At 32.5% G+C, this 21,889-nt stretch overlaps 2 protein-coding genes across 2 annotated transcripts in view; one reads left to right on the top strand and one right to left on the bottom strand.

Moving 5' to 3' along the window:
* The first annotated feature begins 32 nt into the window (after window positions 1–32).
* On the top strand, window positions 33–8,864 carry LOC140051979 (PHD finger protein 24-like). The gene is made up of 7 exons (XM_072097341.1): window positions 33–605; window positions 3,383–3,568; window positions 4,599–4,677; window positions 7,136–7,335; window positions 7,672–7,844; window positions 8,149–8,253; window positions 8,560–8,864. Exons 1-7 carry the CDS (start codon window positions 33–35, stop codon window positions 8,666–8,668), a joined length of 1,425 nt encoding a protein of 474 aa, XP_071953442.1. The 3' UTR covers window positions 8,669–8,864.
* A 443-nt stretch (window positions 8,865–9,307) lies between these two features.
* LOC140051976 (receptor-type tyrosine-protein phosphatase mu-like) overlaps window positions 9,308–21,889 on the bottom strand; it is a 50,573-nt gene continuing 37,991 nt past the window's right edge. Inside the window, exons 24-34 of the mRNA XM_072097337.1 lie at window positions 21,110–21,226; window positions 20,671–20,819; window positions 19,513–19,648; window positions 16,809–16,958; window positions 16,541–16,640; window positions 16,289–16,365; window positions 14,060–14,194; window positions 13,269–13,397; window positions 12,693–12,844; window positions 12,195–12,330; window positions 9,308–11,626 (exon numbers count right to left, since the gene is read on the bottom strand). Of these exons, the coding sequence (XP_071953438.1) occupies window positions 11,552–11,626; window positions 12,195–12,330; window positions 12,693–12,844; window positions 13,269–13,397; window positions 14,060–14,194; window positions 16,289–16,365; window positions 16,541–16,640; window positions 16,809–16,958; window positions 19,513–19,648; window positions 20,671–20,819; window positions 21,110–21,226 (1,356 nt within the window). The 3' untranslated portion in view covers window positions 9,308–11,551. The remainder of the gene's footprint in view (window positions 11,627–12,194; window positions 12,331–12,692; window positions 12,845–13,268; window positions 13,398–14,059; window positions 14,195–16,288; window positions 16,366–16,540; window positions 16,641–16,808; window positions 16,959–19,512; window positions 19,649–20,670; window positions 20,820–21,109; window positions 21,227–21,889) is intronic.

Raw genomic sequence — 21,889 nt, 5'->3', positions numbered from 1 at the left:
ATGTTGAGTTGAAATGAAATATTTTTGCCATCATGGGAGTTACACTTGGAAAACAAAAAAAGCAAACAAATCAACAGAAAGCCGTACAAACCTTTCGCAGAGCAGCTTTTACTGTTGCTGCATTTAAAAAGACGTCAACACGTCAGCAGGAGACGCAACCGACTATTAATGTACAAGGACCTACAAATGAATTAATTGAAAATAGTACACTATTAAAAAATGAAATTGAAAACGATATTGTTGTTCATGACATTAAAGATAGCGTAAATGGAAATACAATCTACCTTGGAAAATCTACTGCTAGCTTGGTATCTAACAAATCTGGTTCTTCCAGAACGATTGTCTACAGAGACACGAGTAATGCTTGGGCAGCGTTAAGAGATGGACAATCACCGAATCCTGATGAAATTCCTTCTACGGAATTAACCATGATCAGTTCTTCTCTCGGTGGACATAAAACGGTGGAGAGACGGAAAATTAGTTCTAATGATAAACCTATTTATAATTCTTCTGAACTTCCAGAACTTGCTTCAAAGACTGGTGAACATGAACAGTTGGAGTTTTCTATCCCCTACGAACCGCCGGGTGGTTGGAAATATGGAAAGGTAAGAGATATTAGCAAAAAATAATATTAACATTTCGTTGCTATATGATTGAATTACGCTGACGGGTGGTATAAATTCTTTAAAAAATATCATGTGGAGAATTTTCTTATAATACCCCTCTATAATAATTAATTTTCCAAATATTTGGCCTAGTAATTCCGTAGTAGATTTTAAATGTATTATTTTCTCTCAGTTTATGTCTTATGACATCACGATGTATTACCTCTCTCTAAAGAAAGTAATTTTCCAAATATTAGGCCTAAGTAATTCGGTAGTTTAGATTTTAAATGTATTATTTTCTCTCAGAATATGTCTTATGACATCATGCCTACGTAGGCGTTTATAGAGACTCGTTATCTATACTTCCGCAATAAGTTTGGTTTTATATATTTGTTTAAACGTCATCGTTTGTTATGTGTAAATTGTTTGGTTTGAATTATAATGCACTGGTGCCGGAAAATTCTCGTATAAATGTAATGTGTTTGCATTGTTTCTCTTACTAAATTTGAAATTGAATAGTTATTAGCCATGGTAGCTAGGCATACATGCGTCTGGGGATTAAGTGCACTAAACTGGGAGGGGTTGTAGGCCTACAGCCGACTGTAAATTTCCTTCAAATTGAATAGTGATTAGGCCATTGGTAGCTAGGCATACATGCGTCTCTGGGGATTAAGTGCACTAAACTGACATCGAACTGGGAGGGGTTGTAGGCCTACAGCCGACTGTAAAGGTCCCTCAACGGTCTTTGTTGATCGAAGTCAAATCAAATATTATTTTTCTTTAAGTATGAATAAAAAGAATAATGAATAATGGTTAATTAATTATATATCTCCACTCTCCGAAGAGGGGAAACAACAAGGAAAACAACAGTAATGCTAACTTTATTATTCTCTAAATATTTTGTAGTTTTGTCAAATAAAAATTAGGCAAACAAATGTGTGTAGTATTTTAGAAAATAGACATTACTGAAAGGAGCTGTTATTGATATAGGGTATAATCAATACATTGACATTGGTCACTGTAACTATGGATGCAGAAATCAAGGGAACCTGTATTATCACAATACCTTGTCTATTAATTACTATTGTTCTGCTATTACGACTTCTAGTCCAAACCATTGTGCAACATCATTCATTGATCGTGCAAAAGATGGATTAGTACCGTCACAATAAAACTACGAGACAACCTTACCTAATAACCTAAGGCTTAAAATACTTGATGATTAAAGTGTTAATTATTAACTCCATATGCAGTGGTCTGTCAACTCAAATTTAATAAGCAATCTTAAAATAAAAGGTAGGCTTGATCACGTTCATTTGGTTATAAATTTTCCACTGATAATATCCATATTAAAGTAGGCCTACATATATATATATATATATATATATTTACATGGATTTTTATTTTGTACAACATTATAGATCGTTACAAATTTGTTGTTGTTGAAGAAATGATCTTTCCATGTTATTTCATATTATATAAAGAATCGCTTTACAGGCTACGGCAATACTACTTTTATCATAACGAGAAGATAAATATATGTTATAGTATATGTAACCATACAATATGCAGTAAGGTCCAATATTTGTTAAAGATTTTGAATCGGAAAGGCCTATAACTCTAGTTGTTTGGTTTAATAGATATTTTTTAATGTATATTTAAACCATCATACACTAGGCTACTAGACTACTTCTTTCATTTTCAGTTGCCTGCCTCCTTGGGTGAAACCTTCAGCCAAGTGGCATGACAAATTATATATTTTAATCAATTGATATTCATATCGTATTACTCCAATATGACATTTACTAGCAGCTGCAAAAAACAGAAAATCGCAATGACAGGATATCAGACGATTAAAAAAAAAATTATCGACAAAAATAGTATCAATGTTCTAGGGTAACATTAAACTATACATGAACCAGGTCAACCTATTAAACTTTCAGAGTCATGTTGGAAAGATGTCTTGAGAAAAGCGTTCCAAATTTCAAATTAACTCGTTAATACATGTTTGGTTGCAAAGCCACTATTATCAAAGTGGCTCGAGAGCTCACCTTTTAACACTATAAACTTTGAAGGTGGCTGATAAATGACTGAAATTATTTTATCAAGACATACGGTACTTTACTGTTCCTAAATACTATTATGGCCTAACTGCTATTGTGGAAGATAATCTTCAACATATATCATATCTTTATTCCCAAAAATGTTAATTGAAAAAATAAAATGAAAATAAAAATAATATTTTATTGTTTAAATTATTATTTGACAAAATGCAAAATACTGAACTTTCACTTTTTGTCTAGATTTAGTAGATTTAGGTATAATACAAATGTAATAATAATATATACATAATAATATAGTATATAATAATATAGTAATATATTGAAAAGTGTGTCCTTTTGCACACAGTTTTTAATTGCTGATAATTAACTCAACATGATCTAATAATGATGTGTGGGGAAAATAATTCCTTGAAGCATAGCCCTAATAAGAAGTATAATAAAAAGAGAACCGATGAAATAGTATTAAATTAATAATAATTAAAATATATATATACATCCATGAGTTGTGGTATATCCCATCCTCGTACCACGTTGGAAGTAAAACAAGAACGCGTCGATATTTAACATTATATCAAACACGACCAAAACCCCAGAGGTAGCCCTACTTTCAATTCCCAATTTCACCACCAAAAAGACCCAACTGAAAATATGTAAAATTTAATGTGCACTAATCATTCAATAAAGTACCAACTTTGTTATCTTTTAATGTTGTAGGTAAGAAACGACAGAAATTGCTCTGTGTGCAATAAATTTTCTGGAGGAGAGCTGTTCCCTTGCCGAATATGTACCAAAGTGTTCCATGCACCATGTTTACGACGCTCTGGACACATACAGGACAGTGCATCATTGCAACAGTTTAAACGAGCAAACATGAATATAGGATGGTCGTGTCACGATTGCGTAAGTAAAAGCAAATTCAATGAATATTTTCTGATAGAGAAAAGGGGGTTAGAAGAAAATGTGACTCCGTTTTCTCACAGTCTTGCCTTAAATCAAGTTATTTGTGTTTATAATCGCTTTGGTCTGTTTCTGTTCTTCATCTGTGAATTTACGCGCAATCGAAATGTTATCTTCTACAGGCCTTAATGTAAATGTATTGAATGGCATTAATTAACTATACTTTCTAAAAATATTGTTGAAATTGACAACACTTAAATGTATTTGACAACAGATCAACTCGTGTTGGTGATTCAACATCGTTTTGTGGTAGTAGGTCATTGCTATCATATATGTTAATATTTTTATCATAGAATAATATTTACTTATTTGTATTTGTCCTCATGAAAGTGATGTCATTAAACTCTTTATTAAAAACTTCATATTTTATATCAACACTCATAAATTACTTATTACGGCACTACTCACACATGGTTATTGTTATCGAATTGCGTCTCTATAATGTAACTTTTATTTAAATCTACTCATATTAAAACTCATTTTGCCGCAAGTAAAATGTATGGAATATGCGTCCGTGAACAGATTCTAATGAGTGCTCAAAACGAAACCGTGGATGTACACCCGCATTGTAGTGATGTATAATAAAATGACAATTTTGTTAAACTTTCAAATGCACAATTTTTAATACAGAATATCACATGTGACTGTACGATGCAGGAATTCGTGGTACTGTTTATCTAAATTTGTCCATTATCATATCATCACATTATATTACATGGAATTAGTCCTACTAACAATTAAAATAACATAATAATATCATATATAGGTTAAAGAAACAAATATATTATTCATATCTTGTTCTTTTTTGGCGACTGATTTTCTTCCATTACATTCTCATGTGAAATTATTAAATACAGTATACTATCTAGAATTTTCCGGTTTCCAAGTTTAACTTGACATGGCATACAAAATGTGTTGTTTACTCTGTTGTTATTTATTATATTTGCTTATTTTTCTTAACTTATTTACTTAGGAGAGCTTAAACAATCTATTAGATGAAGAGGATATGTTCGAGTTGATGGATTCATTTGAAAAATGTGACGTAGACTCAGGTATTATTAATTCATTATTATTAATTCCATTAATCTTTATTTATCAGTATATATTTAGATATTTCGGAAATTGCAATGCAATGCAAAAGTATGTTAGGTTACGTCCAGTACTTAATTTTGCCATTTTAGGTCAATTTTAAAATCGTGGATCCGCCACTTAGCTTACGGTTCAAATATATCTAATCCGTGACCAAATCTTTACATAAACTGCTCTCATGCTATTATACCTGAAACATTTCAATGGCACCAATTACATTGACTTTAGTCATTATACTCGAGTCGTGACGAACGAGAACAACGACGAAGATTTTTTATCTTTTATATTTAACCTTATTTATAGAGGGTGGCCCTAAACAGCGTACATGTTGACAATCAATGGTGTCTGTATGTGACAGTGGCTAGTAACCCCTACTCGTCTCGAAAGATTTACTAGGTTTTAAAGTGCACATGAGTCAGATGTGTACACACACCGAGAAGATGATGACGATGAAGACAAAGATGATGACGGCGACGATGATGATGACGGCGACGATGATGATGACAATGGGTGACATTGACAATGGCGTAATATGATAATGATGATGATGATGATGATGATGATGATGAAGGCGATGATAACACATCGATGGCGATAACGACAACAGTGGCGAAATGATGATGATAATATAGTAACGACAATATTAATGATATAATAACGTAAATTCGGTGAATGCACTTCTTCGAGATTATTTTCTTTAACAAAAAATGCAAAGTTAAACAAATAACTGATAATGGTAATTATGATAATGGTAAAACAGTTTGGAACATCTGTGCAGTATATCTTATGATTATATATTTCTGACCTCAATTGTATTGCGTGGAAATGAAAATCAATAAATGTTGTTATAAATAAAATTAATTATACACAAATACACCAACTAATAATTTGATGTAGAATGCTAAAACCTTACTATAATTTCCAGGGGAAATTGCAAGAATTTCCTTTTCTACACAACGAGCAATTTTTAATAGTTAAATCATATTTTCTATGTCACTTTGATGTCGTGCGCAAATGTTTTCAGTTAATAATACACATTAAAGATTGTTTGCACATCAGATGGCATGCGAAGAGTAAAAGTAATAATTTAAGATTCCGGTGATTTACTTACCATACCAGACATGCGTTCATTTAAAATTTCTATTTATAGACATTAGTGGTTAAACATTGGATTTTAGATTATATATATAAATATATATATATATATATATATATATAAACAAATCAGGCAAAGAACATTAATTCTAAACCGCCCGGTGATATACTGAAATTTAATAAATTAATTTGAAACGATAAAGATGAGGAAATCTGTGAGAATGAGAAAAAGTCGCCCCAACCGAGACTCGAACTCGGACCGCCTGCTTGATATGCAGATGTCCTAACCATTAGACCACTGGGGCTTTCATGGTATTGTTCGAACTCGATTGGAGTATATCACCGGGCGGTTTAGAATTAATGTTCTTTGCCTGATTTGTTTATATATATAAAAAGTATCTCTTCGGAGATCCCGCCTCGGGAATAAAAATACTGTAAGATGAGGGTGTATCAATTTGATCTCTGGTGCGCGTGCGTACAACTGAGGACTAGTGCTGTTCCGCCGTACCACGCCGAGAATGTTAAAGAGTCGCTATCCAATCGAGTTCGAACAATACCATGAAAGCCCCAGTGGTCTAATAGTGGTTAGGACATCTGCATATCAAGCAGCCGGTCCGAGTTCGAGTCTCGGTTGGGACGACTTTTTCTCATTCTCACAGATTTCCTCATCTATATACCTATTTTAAGATTAGAAGCAAAGCAACAAAAACTGTCTAAACAAAGTCTTACAGTGACAATACAGAATCAATAGTGATTGTTCAACGGGGGTTGTCACCAGTTCAAAAATCTTGATTGTGATGAACAAACAACACTATTTGAAACTTTATAATTCGGGACGCTAGATTATTTTTCGTACAGAAGTTCCACCATTCGCTTACTCGGATCGATTCGATAGTTTGCCTATAATAAATTAATATAGGCCTAATAATATTTAATTAATAATATAATAATATTTTATTTAAAGATAACTTTTAACAGACCGAGTAGAGTTAGGGTGTACTGAGAATTGGGAGTTCGATAATTTTTTCCATCGAAATGTTTGTTTCTAAAGTTCGATGACTACAATATTAAGGAAAATGTGTTCGGGTTATCTTAGACGCTAGTAATACGTGTGTACAAATAAGCTCAACAATTACTACCGAGCGTATGAATCTAACGAACAAATAGACCAGGAGAGAGAGAGAGAGGAGGAGAGAGAGAGATGCAGAATTATAAAAGGCCCCACAGGGAAAGAATTTCGACTACGAAAATGGAGGCAACAAAAAAGATAAGCAGTTGATATTCAAGCTAGAAGTAGAAAATGTCAACTTTATTTTTATTCCACAGATGCGGAAATTTCAGTTGAAGAATTCTTGAAATATAAACGGAATTTGATCAAGGAGAATGAGGGACGTGAAATGACAGCCGATGAGGAGGATGACGAGCTGGTGTTATTTCGCGCCATCGATACTGACATGACTGGCTCTTTGACTTGGTGGGAATTTTTGAATCACGAATCTGTCAGGCATTTAGCTTCACTACCAAAGGTATTTGAACTTTAAATTACCGTAAATCTTAAAACTATCTATTGAAATATCTATTGAAAGAAACTTTGTAACCAAATCTAGTCAGCAATATATCGACTTTAATGGTGCTGAAAATCTTATGACTTGATGGTAGAGTGTTAGGCTTAACCTAACTGCATTGCAATACCATTGGTTGAATTCGGTTCTAAAGCTCTGTCTACACTATCAAACTTTATGTGAAAAAAAATGTGATGTCATATTATATTGACATGATGATGTCATATCACTGCAGTCGTCTCGAACCTCTTATGCTGACTCTCCACATAAATAAATGTTCCTATTTGTACTTTACATTAGTTGCATTTGGTGAATCTGTTGGCACCGAAAGAGATTCAGCGAGCAAGAGAGACATTCAGAGCCTTTGATACAGACGGTGATGGAAGCATCACGGATTACGAAGCTAAGAGAGCTTACAAAAGATGGTATTCAAACTTCATTTCAGACCCTGAAACTATGGTACCAAGGCAAAAGTAAGATTCCTTTATAACTACAATCAAAGATAAACAATATCCATGCAAATAAAGTATTGTAAAATGTGCTGTATAATTCCAATTTTTTTTGTTGTTCTACCATCTCTAAGGCACATTTACGTCAGGCTGATAAAACTTACATTATTTTCTGGTGTGTTGTAGTATGTACTCAGAAAGGTTTGGGGAACGTTGCCATGCGTATTACAAGTGCACTAATATTTAAATATTTACACTTGAGTGATCACGAGTAGGCTACAGGTGCAAATATTTAAAATAACAATATTTTCTATATTCATTTACTCAGAAGTCGCATCAGTAGCGCTGTTTCAATGACAAATAGCATAGATTTATCCAGACACGTTTCATCAAATACCCGTATGTTGATGAGTGCTGACGAGGACGATTCGGGGTATGTATTTTGTCATGTATGATATTTACATTTTTTCTTTACTTTTAATTTTAGGTCAAATGAAACAAAAATGTATAAAATGCGTGTGATGCCGAGTGTCATAAATTTCTGTACATAAATGTTTTATTTATATAAGGCTATACAATAACATTTTTCCCTTGATTCTCTTCTTGAATAAAAATACTATCTCAGCCACATTTATCAGTTTCTTCTTGCTAAAATACGATTATGAGAACATAATACATATCTCATATTTAACTTTTTTTTATCATGTTTAATCATTTGCTATTATTATATATACCACAGTACCGTATCATGGGAGGAGTATTTAAACGAACAAGCATTGTACATCATTGCGGCACGTCCGAACGTTGGTCCGATAGAGTTGAAGAAGAAACCGTTTTCTAAAGTTTAAAACCTTACACTGTCGGAGGCAACTTTCCATGCTAAGAGAAATAAGTGTTACATAATTCAGAATTAAATTAAAATATTTTTTTTATAGACAACCAAAGCCTTTATATGGTACATTATTTTATTAATAAAATGTTCATAGAAAATTAAAGATCTTTTCGGAAAGAAGTCAGTGTAACATTAAATTGTTTTAAATTAACTTTTGAAGTAAATCCTGAAGGCAAACGTCCCAAATACCTGGTTATAGCCCCACTTGCTTGATAGTGATGATAGTGCAGCATTGATAAAAGTTTTATACACATCACTTCAGTAATATACATTTTTATTTTTAATAATGGTTCATAAGTGTAAATATAAACTGTATATATTATATAATATTTTGATCAGGAAAAGAAAATGTTGACTGTGTAAAAAATGTAACTGTTAGTATTAGTAACTAAAATCGTATCAGGAAAATGATAAAACCTATGAATTGAATAGAACGTTGTGTTCCCTCTTTTAAAACAGTAATATGTTTGTAGTGATGAACTATGATTAAAGCAAGCCAAAGATATAAAATGATAGTTGTATCAAAGCCTTTATCAGAAAAATAGTGTACATTAACAATATAATAAAAGGGCACTATGCCATTACGTACCTTAATTACTAATATCTTCAATAGGCAAAGTTATACTGTATAATTGTAAATAAATTTGGATTTTCTGTATTATATATAGTAATGGTGTAGACAGTGGTTTATTGCGTGTCAGAATTCAAAAAAACATACAATTTGAAAATATTGAATTGTTATATAAAACAGATCCAATCAAAACTAGAATTTTATTCGTAATTTTTATAATTTTAATGACAATGACATTTCATTTTCAAAAACATGCACGTACCTTAAATATGATCGCAAAAATGTTGATGTATGCTATCCTATGAACTGATGCCAATGCTTATAGTGCTGAGTTGTGCAGATTATGTGTCATAATCTATATACATATAATATATCTTAATCTGCCAATTGTGAATATTATTTAATTGTTTTAGTTACTAAAGCTCCAAACAAAGTTGGGTACAAAGCTACATTTACTGTAATTGATAACGGCTCAAAATAAATCAAATATTTTAAATGTACATCACTGAACACATACTGTAGCATATCTGCTACCATTTACATAATAACAAAATTACCAGTATAAATTATCACAGGCCAAAAGACCTTTCAATTAATTATAAATAATAAGAAAACATAAATAAGAAATATTAATGAATTGTCAATTCACTGTATTTTCATGGTAGAGATAATATGCAGTATGCTATGTTATCTTGGTACCAGATGGTAGAGATAATATGCAGTATGCTATGTTATCTTGGTACCAGATGGTAGAGATAATATGCAGTATGCTATGTTATCTTGGTACCAGATGGTAGAGATAATATGCAGTATGCTATGTTATCTTGGTACCAGATGGTAGAGATAATATGCAGTATGCTATGTTATCTTGGTACCAGATGGTAGAGATAATATGCAGTATGCTATGTTATCTTGGTACCAGGCTTAGTATAAAAAACATGAAAACAAACATAAACCACATGAAAGACATTTAAAATAATTATAAATAATAAGAAATCATAAATAATAAGAAATCATAAATAATAATATAAATATAACAATAACATCCTTGGCGGAGGTAATGTTTGGCGTGTGACGCAGTGTGTTGGACGTTGGACTACTGATCGTGAGATCGAGGTTCGAATCTTACATTTGCTGCATTACCTGTATCCGTAGGCAATATACTTTACTTACATTTGCCTCTCTCCACCCAGGTGTATAAATGGGTACTCGGTTAGATCAAGACACAACTTTGCGCTGATTACTAGCTGCATTATGGGAGTGTTTGATCCAAAAAAATGACTGGGGTAATAATGTTCAGCGCTTAGAGGTTTCACAACATTAGGCGCTATATAAATCCAGGATATTATTATTATTTTCAGGGTACAGATGTTATGCTATGATGTTTTAGTGTACCCGGCATAGTATGGAATAACACTACATATATAAATACACATTAAAATATGTATTTACATATGTAGTGATTTAGTAAGGAACAGGCTTTATTCGATTTTGGATTTCACTACTAAGTACACACTGACATTTTAATACTAAATATATTTAAAATGTTATAAATATGTATAATAAGCACAATTATAAAAATACAAACTTTTTGATTTCTAGTACTATTATATAAAACATGGTAAAAAGTCTATTCAAAATTTACATTAAAAACTTACTAAAAATATATTTTATATATTTATGAAAAAAGTATAAATTCTAGTTTATTGCATAAGCTGACTTGCATAGAAAGATATGTTTGCGGTATTTAAAAAATATAATTATATACTCGTAATATACTAAAAATGAGAAAAATATAAATTTGTCCAGAAAACTTGTCTTAAAAATTATTTATATACTACTTTGTGGCAGACACAGTTATCCCCCTGCATAACAACTGTAAGAAATGCTCTGTAAACAACTTAATTGTGAGAATAGAATAGTTACATAGCAAATTTGTTGCACTCTTATTTCAAATTATGATGGGTTAAGCCTATGCTAAAGTAATAGGCTGGGAAAAACAACAGACTGACCAAGACATACATTGCCACGATAAATAAATCAATATTAAGTGCATAGCGTTACTGCCAATATAAATATTAAGGAATCCTTAATACAGCCGCGATAAGTGATAGGTATAGCGAGCGGACAATAATAAAACAAAATCATGATTTTCTGAATCAGAAGAAAAAATCCTTCACATTCATTCACTGTCATTACGAAAGTTGTTATTTTTACTTTCTTGTGTGCTTACATTGCTGTATACAATATTTTGGAGAACATGATGACTTATTTGTAATTTGAATAAATCTCAAAAGCATCCAAATAACAGCGAACAGTATTGAAGCAAAACTCATACTGGCTCTACAAGAAAAAAAAATAGATATGGTTATTGGAAAAAATAAATTATTAAACTTTACATATATAAAATGTACAAACATTTATGAATTTAAACAAAATGAAATTGGGTAGAATATTTCCACGAGTTGACTGTTCTATTATTCAACGATATTATTCATTATTTGTTTTATAAGACAAAGTAAACCTATTAATATTCAATTAACCTGTTTCTTCCATGGATCTGATGTTGAAGACATGCAATAAAGTGGAGGTCAGCTTTTGACCTCTGAAGAAAGCAGTTACAGGCGGCTCTACATGTTTGTTAACAACACTTTCTGTCACAAATGTACTTATATGTATATAATATATTCATCACTGAGAATTTAAATAAACGTGAGATGAACTCACACAAGACAAAAAAAACCCACTTTCTGTCGCACATTAATCATGTCTATCGCACAATAATCTTTAAAAAAAAACATTGATTGATTTGTGCATTTACCCATTAAAATGGAAGAAAATAATTAAGACCACATGATTTAAAATCAACCAATCAAATGACAAGGATACACTGTTTATAAATTTTTCTTACCACTGGTGACACCATATTTGGTTTGCTCCGTCTGAATTTTCTAATCGTGTGGAAAACATCAACAATTTGTTCATGTTGCAGTTGTTGGAGAACACTGTGAATGGTACAGAATACACCACATCTTTCCATTCCATTTCTAGTAAAAAAATAATAATTTATGTAGATTCATTCATATATACATTCTATAATGTTTACAGTATCATAGGCATATGCTGTGACAGTGATACATATGTATCACATGTGGCAAAGGCCTAAACCTTACCATATCACAGGTGCCACATGTGATACCTGTATTGTAGAATTTGCTTGTGACACTGGACATACAATGCCAGATCTTGGAAAACACAGCGCTTTGAAACCTTTGTCTCTTGCGCTTTATAAATGTTATTTATTATTATTTATTATATGTGGAAAGAAATGGGTGTATCAGTAAGCACTGAACCATAGATTAAAGTTGTCATTAATTGACAAAACTAATGTCACTGTGAATGTACTTACTTGCAATGAACTGTGATGGGAGCATCACTGGGAATATCTTCCCTGTCCAAAAGTTTTAGAAACTCAAGTACAGACTCTGCAGATGATGGGATCTTGCTTGAACTTGGCCAGCCAAGGTACTGGTATTGTTTGATTTCACGTGGTTTCTCTTTCTAAAAATAGAATTTATATATTTCTTAGATTATATTCAGTTGAACATGTATTTAAATCTTGAATTCACATCTTTATATACAGGGATAATTATACATTACTATAATAAAGGTATATTATGAACTGGGAAATGTCTACAGGTATCAGTAGTTGTGTTGTTAAGCTCTGTCAACGCTATCAAACTTTATGTGACAAAAAATGTGATGTACCCAAGGACATGATGACATCATATAACTACCATATTTGGGCACTTCACACCAGTTTTAAGCATCAGGAATCTAAACGTCAAGTTCGCCTATGTTTGTGGTAAATGACAATACAGAATTATCTTATCTTATCTTATCATTATATAAATAATGATTAATATAATGTATTTATTATTGATATGTATTTATCATCTATTGCACTTGCATGTACTTCACATACCGATCTTGAAGTATTTTTTAACTGGAATGTTCTACAGATGGCTGCCTTTGAGTTTTCTGTTGAAACATGTTCAATTATCATTGGTCCATGTTGTTCAGATCCAGATTCTGGCCAATATTTGCCATATGTCTATAAAGAAACAAATGTAATAAAAATGTTTGAGTACAAATATTAAAATGTATGTTCTGCTGTGCAGAAATGCACTATCTTTTATGACTTGAGATATATTTATAATAAATATATATAAATCCAAAGGCAAAATACTGAAAAAATGACAATGCTGTGGGTATCAGTGGCTGGATCTCAATCGAGATACCAAAAAAATCTAAATCAAACTGATAAAGTAAAACTGCCAGAAAAGTTAGCAGAGCTTTCGGGTAACAATAGCCCTTCATCAGTGCAAGTGATAATAAATATATACATTTAAATTCATTTGTAAAATAAGCAAAGATATAAATATTATTATAGATACATATTAAACAAGTGAGTGACCGAGCGTTTAAGACAGTGGAACCATAATTACGTAACCATAACATCTGCAAGGGTTCGAGGCTCACTCACTCTATGGTTCTGGTGGGAGTACGAGTCTTCTTGTCTTTCAAGACAAGCAGGGGAGTACCAGTGTACTAGTTCACACACACAGCCACTGTGCAATTGGGACTGGACTGTTTTAGAGGTGTATACCACCGGTTGGTCCCATCCTTCACTAATTTACATCTTAGTGATAAGTTGAATAAATAAAATAATTAAAAATATATATACTTAAAGTAAAGAATTTGCCGATTCATTACCTGGTCAGTGCTTGGATCATCATTAAGCATTACAATCAGTTTTGATTTGTAATCATAAACCATACACAAGAAGTCAGCTATTGTATTTGGCAATGGCATTTGTGTTGATATATACATATCCTTGCCACGATAACCCTGTAAAATAAACAAACATCATAACATATATATATTGGAAATATTCTTTTTTTTTTTCAAACCAATAATTAGTAAAACTAATCTTGACAGTTTCGCTGTCCTGATCGGACAGCTTCTTCAGAAATAATGACGATCTATCACCAAACAGACTGACCTGTAGAGGGCCTATTCTGTTTAATGACAGGGTCATACACGTGACTGAGTTGGTGGGTGCCCTCATCTCTGTTGATGATTTGGTTTCCTCGTCGGCGGATCCAGATAGCTTCTCTGATGCGTCGGTTGTTTGTATCTGGTTCCCTGTCGATGATTTTAGGTTGTGTCCAGTCTATTATGTGATTTAACTTGACGGCATGATCTGCTATAGCTGATTTGCTCAGTTCATTTTTTGATTCTCGGTGTGATTGACGAGTGAAGTTCTTTCTCTGTTGGGTTATCTTTTCTGTTTCTTTTCTATGTTCTTTTAACCTTGTGTCAAAACAGCGACTCGTTTCTCAAATGTAGGTGTGATCACAATTAGCACATGAGATTTTGTAGACGCAATTAGCCACTTTCAATTTGTCAACTTGGTCTTTTGGGTGGACAAGTAGTTGGCGTAATGAAGTGTGGGGTTTCATAGCTGTGGATGCCAAACTCCTTAAACACTTTACTAACTCGCTCCGAAAGTCCTGCTACATAAGGGACAACAACCAATCCTTTACTTTCCATGGTGTTTTCTTTCTTCTTGGATGTTACTTTTTTATTTTCTTTCATTTTTTTCTTTACTTGGTTGAATGACCACTTAGGATAGCCACATCTAGAAAGGGCTGATGTTATATTGGCCTCTTCTGTATTACGATCTGCATCCATAGTGACAATAGAATTCATACGGTCAAATAGTGTTCTAATTATTCCCAGTTTTTGATGTACAGGATGATGGGAATCAAAATGTAAGTACTGGTCCGTATGTGTCGGTTTTCTATATACTAAAAGTTTGACATATCCATCTGGTTTTCTAATGATGAGAGAATCGAGGAAAGGAATCTTGTTTTCATATTCTTTCTCGTAGGTGAACTTTATGGTGCCAGCTGGGTCAGATGAATTGAGATGTCGTGAGATTTTCAACTTGGTCTTGTTTGACAATTTCAAGAACGTCATCCACGTAGCGTTTCCATAACCGAGGTTTACATTCTAAGGGTGCTGACGCTATAGCTTTCTGTTCTAGAAATTCTAAATACAGGTTCGCTACAATGGGAGAGACTGGGCTCCCCATGGCTGCCCCAAATCTTTGTTGGTAAATAATCCCTCGGAATGTAAAATAGGTGGTAGTTAGGACGAACTTTAATAACTCCATGATGTCATCTATGTCCAATAGTGTTCTGTTTTTAAGGTCATTATCCTCTTGTAGTCGAGATGTTATGACGGTCAGGGAATCTTTTATTGGAATGTTGGTAAACAGAGAAACAACATCATGAGAGTTGAAAATTTCATCCTCCTCTATCATGACTTCCGTAAATTCTTGAGCTAAATGTTTTGAGTTGTTGATGTGATGTTGTGTGCTTCCTACTAAAGGGGAGAGAATATCAGCAATGGCTTTAGCGGTTTCATATGCTATGGATCCTGTATAGTCCACAATAGGTCTTTTTTACCTTCTTTGTGTATCTTAGGTGTAGCGTGTAGCGTGTATGACTCTGTCATTAAACAGAATAGGCCCTCTAGAGGTCAGTCTGTTTGATGATAGATCGTCATTATTTCTGAAGAAGCTGTCCGATCAGGACAGCGAAACTGTCAAGGTTAGTTTTACTAATTATTGGTTTGAAAAAAAAAAGAATATTTCCAATATACTTATACCTACAAACCAGATGAACATTTTCAATCATCATAACATATAGTATGTTAGATGGCATTTATGGTTCTTTATACAATAATATTTCACAATTTCATATTACTGTATTATCATAAAGCATCATAGTGCCTCCTCCGACAGCAGATACTCTCGCCATTCCTCTAAGTGTTTAGACTATATATATTAAAATCTAGAAATTTGCCAGGTTTTTGTAAAAAAACTTCTCTGAAGTGAAAAGTCTACACAACTTAATATGTTACTTTCTCACGTACATGTAGAAAAGATGCATTGATGTAGTTTGTACTGTCCTCTGATGAAAGTGTCATAAGATACGGTCTTGATCCATCAACTATAATATAACAAATATAATATTATTATAAACATTATTTAATAAACATATTATGTTCAATCATGCTATATTTAATTAATTAGCATACTCTAACATCATAAAATTCATCAATTCCTTTTTTTTTAATCCCTTGTCACTAACATCAAATTGTATAAATAAAAACAATAGTCCTTACTTGGAATTCTTGAGAGAAACCTGTTTTTAGCCACGTTGGCTGGTAACCTTCCACCAGCTGTATTTTCCTCAGTCATAACAGCATTCATTGCTTCTAAAGCCTGAAAATGATTATTTTTAAATAGGAACAATAAGAATAAATAGCATATTGCTTGCAGATACTTCATCACCCTAACATTAATAATTTATTAATCATATTTTAAGCAGAAACAATCTATGTCTTTTATTTCATTTGTTTATATAATATTATGCTGATTGCTTTTTCTTACATTGTATTGTTCCAATATGTATGATCTTTTTGTCAGAGTATTTGATGTCAACAAACTGTTGTAGAAAGGGTTTATGTCTGCTGCTTTTGTTGAAGTCTGTCCGCACACTACTGCTTCCAGTAACGCATCAAAAATGAAGAAGTATTGGTCCTGAACGCAAGAAAAGTTTATAATGAAAATACACATTATAATTGCCATCTTAAAGATGCAATTTTCACAATTAAATGAAAACGTATGACTATTGTGATTAATTTGTATCAACTGTATTAGAAAATCAATTAATACAAATAATTGTTAGCTTTGATATGTTAGTTTAGTCTGGGCTCCAGACGGAGTTTTGTCTTAATATTAGTAACAATATAAATATTTTTGCACATATGGCGTTTCATACGTGTATTACTTGAGTTTGGATACTCCGTCTGGGGAAACAAGCACAAGTCACATGGTTTGACACCAAGAATTCTTGGTGCATAGATTATCCAGTTGACTAGTTTCAGCCGCATGCGATTGGCTACTCACTCGTACGCTGTTTTAATATTCATATTTTAGAATTTCAAAGACTCACAACAACTAAGATGATGCGCATGCAGTATGTTACGTCAAAGAATATATATCACGTCAAAGAATATTATCACAAGAATGAGTATTCCGCGATTTTTGGATGAGAAATTTGTAACAGAGTGCTCCAGTGAGTGATGCCCGCCCTCATAAGGGCGGATGTATACATACTAAATAAGACTTGATTTAATAGATATTATAAATGTCACATTAAATAGAATTATGATAATAGTTTTTGCAATTGTAAACTATTTTATAATACATATTTATTAACAAACTAGTGTACATTCACTTTTACAGACAATTATTTACTAACATGCTAAGTTAGTTCACAAAAAAGGCCTAACACAGCAATACCAAAAATCAATGAATCGTTACTCAGCACGGCCTATTCTTTACCATTGCCGTGTACTACTCTACGCCCGGTAAATTAAGTATTGTTTTTATGATATAAATTATTATAAAATACATGTTATTAATAGGACAAAATGTTAAATGTTATTAACATTTATTTGTTTTACCAGAAACAAGTTAAATATAGGAATATTATTAAACAATCCTTCGTGAAAACGCGTAAACACCAACACGCCCGGTCACGCTATCGTAGCGCCCGGTTGATAAAGCAAACTGTTTATACGGCAGTTTTTACTAAATAAATTGCATAAAACGAACAATTTTCCCTGTAACAGTAATATTGTCCATGTGGTAGGGCGCCGCCATAAGTGTGGATGTATCTGGGATGTATACAACCTTTTGTGACGGTTTCAATAATCAAAGGCTAGACCACCGGTAGTATTTTCATGATAATAAATGTTATCAATTACATGCCAACATCATGTTAAATACTATTTGGATATTTAATTGTTCGTTTTATGCAATTTATTTAGTAAAAATTGCCGTATAAACAGTTTGCTTTATCAACCGGGTGCTACGATAGCGTGACCGGGCGTGTTGGTGTTTACGCGTTTTCACAAAGGATAGTTTAATAATATTCCTATATTTAACTTCTTTCTGGTAAAACAAATAAATGTTAATGACATTTAACATTTTGTCCAATTAATAACATGTATTTTATACTAATTTATATCATAAAAACAATACTTAATTTACCGGGCATAGAGTAGTACACGGCAATGGTAAAGAATAGGCCGTGCTGAGTAACGATTCGTGATTTTTGGTGTTGCTGTGTTAGGCCTTTTTTGTGAACTAACTTAGCATGTTAGTAAATAATTGTCTGTAAAAGTGAATGTACACTAGTTTGTTAATAAATATGTATTATAAAATAGTTTACAATTGCAAAAACTATTATCATAATTCTATTTAATGTGACATGTATAATATCTATTAAATCAAGTCTTATTTAGTATGTATACATCCGCCCTTATGAGGGCGGGCATCACTCACTGGAGCTCTCTGTTACAAATTTCTCATGCAAAAATCGCGGAATACTCATTCTTGTGATATATATTCTTTGACTGAACGTACTCGATCTTTTCATTTTTAAACCAATTGATCATTGGTTGATTCGAAATCCATATTTACATCCCGCCCGCCCCATATAGCCAAATACGGTATGATAACCTATGTCATTCTTATCGGATGTTTGCGGTCTGCAAATCGATTTCTATACGTGTTTCACAAGTCTGTATTTTCAGACAAAAATCAAAACGACGACGTGTGGAATGACATAAAAAAGACAATAAATACAGACTTGGAGCAAGTCTAATGTTAGTTTAGTAAAGAGTAAATTACTGAATACAGAAAAAATCAACATTCTAAAAATCTAATAATAAAAACTGTCTGTGTTATGTGAATAGATAGGAATGCTTGGCTATAAACAAAAAAGTCAATTAAATTCTAAAAATGAATTTCAATAATTACAATCATCACCAAATCTGCACACTGGTATGGCTAACACAACTATGGCAGCACCATTGTTTATGTAAATTCGTACAGTCAACTCTCCCAATAGGCCTACCGGACACCTTTAGGGTGATCAAATATGTCAGGTTTTCCGGAAAGTCTGGTATTCGGAACATGTTTTTAAAAGTAAAAATGAATTTGGGACCTTTTGAACCTTGAGAAAAGTCTGTATTGGGAGAGTAGACTGTATTACAATTGGAGTTAAGCAAATTGAAAATCTCACCAATGTTTGCACCATCTTCACTCGGTTTTTCCTCATCTGATTGACAAAATTGAAGACATTAATCTTTCCCTCATCTCGTGCCATATCCAGCATCTCATTGATGGCAATCATTGTTCCAGTTCTTCCAACACCAGCACTGAATATAACAAATAAAAGGATGTCGATTTGTACAACTACAACAGATCTGGTGGTCTTTACAAAACCTTAATCCTTTTTTGTCAAACCTTTAGCGAGTGAGTGGCCGAGCGGTTAAGACAGTGGAACCGTAATATGTAGCAATAACATCAGCAAGGGTTCAAGGCTCACTCGCTCCAAGGTTCTGGTGTTAGAACGAGTCTTCTCAGATAAGGACTATAAACCATAGGTCTAGTGTACACATCTGGTTCATGTGCACTTTAAAGAACCTAGTATATCTTTTGAGACGAGTAGGGGGTTACATCATAGTACACTGGGTGTACACGATGATGTCATACCAATACCATTATTTGAGCACACATTACACTATTTTTTTGTCAAACTAGTTTAATAGTGTAGACAGAGCTTTAAGCTTATATGATAAAAAAATGTGATGTGCCATATATGGACATGTCGTGTCATATGTCATATAACTACCATATTTGGGTACATTACTACCATGTTTGGGCACGTCTACACTGTCAAACTAGGTTGATGTTGTAGACAGAGCTTAATAGAGTATATTGCCACACAGACAACATTTTTTAAACCAAGTTGAAGTATTTCTAGGGCTCACAAAAAATAAAAATAATATCAAGCACATACTAAAAAGTTGTTTATTATTAATCATGGGTATTAAAAATGTATTGTCCTCCTAAAACATGAATTTTAAAGATTAATAAAATCAGACTTTAAATAGTCCATTTTGCAGCTTTAATAAAGTTAATTACTTTCATAGAAACAAAAATGGAAAATCGATAATGTTTTCACACATAAAAAGACAAAATAAACGGTTAAATTGGCTGGCAATTTTCCGATCCAATCTTTGGTAAAAGGGAATAACAATTGTAACATTAAATTTGTATATTCAACAAAAAATATTTTTTCAGGGGGACAATACATCTTAAATATTAAGGTTCTGAAACTAATGGATTGCCCAGAGGCTCAAATTAAGCAAATTGTATTCAATTCCAAATCCTCTACCTGCAATGAACAATGGTAGGCCCTGTGTCGAAGTTTCCATTCTTTTTTACAACGTCAATAAATCTGAGGACGTCATTTGCAAACTCTGGAACTCCCATATCCGGCCAAACAGTAAAATGGAACTGTTTTATTTCACGAATTTCATCATCCTGTCAGAATAATAGAAAAAAAATTAAAAAATGTAAAAAAAAATCATTCAATCATGTTATTGATCTCTTCATCGTTACAATCATCATGTTGATTATCACAGAACTAAGTCAGTGTGGTGGCAGTATTTAAAGCTGGTTTTGTGTTTGGATTTATTTTTCTTATATTATTTTATTTTATATTTTTATCATTATTATTATTATTATTATTTTTCTTTTTATGCTTTTTATTTATTTTTACAAGGGGGAGAAGTTTATCTATAACTTGACTTAATTTAAGATCTGTACTGTACCTTTGTCATTTTGAAGCTCCTTATGGTGTACTGTGGACACTCTTCTTCATCAGTTATTTTCACATCAATTCTACCGTATGTCTGACTTTTCTCTGGCCAGTATTTTTCACACTTTTTCTATCAAAACCAAAAGTGTAATACACACCACATTACAAGTAATAGTAACTTATGTTTAATTGACTGCCCTGTAATTGGTTAGGTTGGCTTGTTGTATCATCACAGCCAATCACATAGCCATCATCTTAAACCATTTTATATAACACCTAAATAATTCCTGTCATTTGATTGGATGATTGTGGGTCACATGGCATGCAATAGTATGCACTATTAAACGATCGTTTAAAAGTACTTTTTTCCGTGTACGAAAAAAAAATCTTTACGTGTTTGGAAAATATTTTGTTTATACTATTGCTTTTGAAATACAACAGCGCCACCTATTTTGTACTTTCGGGAATTAATTAATCAAATATTTGAAACAGAAATAATTTTTGCTATAGCATGAAAATAAAAATCTGAAGTTGAATAAAAATACCAGAAATGTAAAATTCAATTTATATTACCTATATTTAGTCATCTGTTAACATTTTTTACCACACCGTTTATTTTTCATAGCTTTTTAAAATGCCTTTACAAAATTTGTGTACAAAAGAATAGAGATTTTACTGTGTTTATTTGAACTATTCCCCCCCCCCCCCCACTGATAAGAAAGTGCTTATTTTCAACAAGCTCGTGTAACACAAAAAAATCAAAACAAATTATGAAACATAGGGGAAACTATAG

This window comes from Antedon mediterranea, chromosome 6 (genome assembly GCF_964355755.1).
Source record: "Antedon mediterranea chromosome 6, ecAntMedi1.1, whole genome shotgun sequence".
Taxonomy (NCBI): Eukaryota; Metazoa; Echinodermata; class Crinoidea; order Comatulida; family Antedonidae; genus Antedon; species Antedon mediterranea.
The sequence above is the reverse complement of the archived record's forward strand: the minus strand, read 5'-3'. Positions and strand labels throughout refer to the sequence as shown.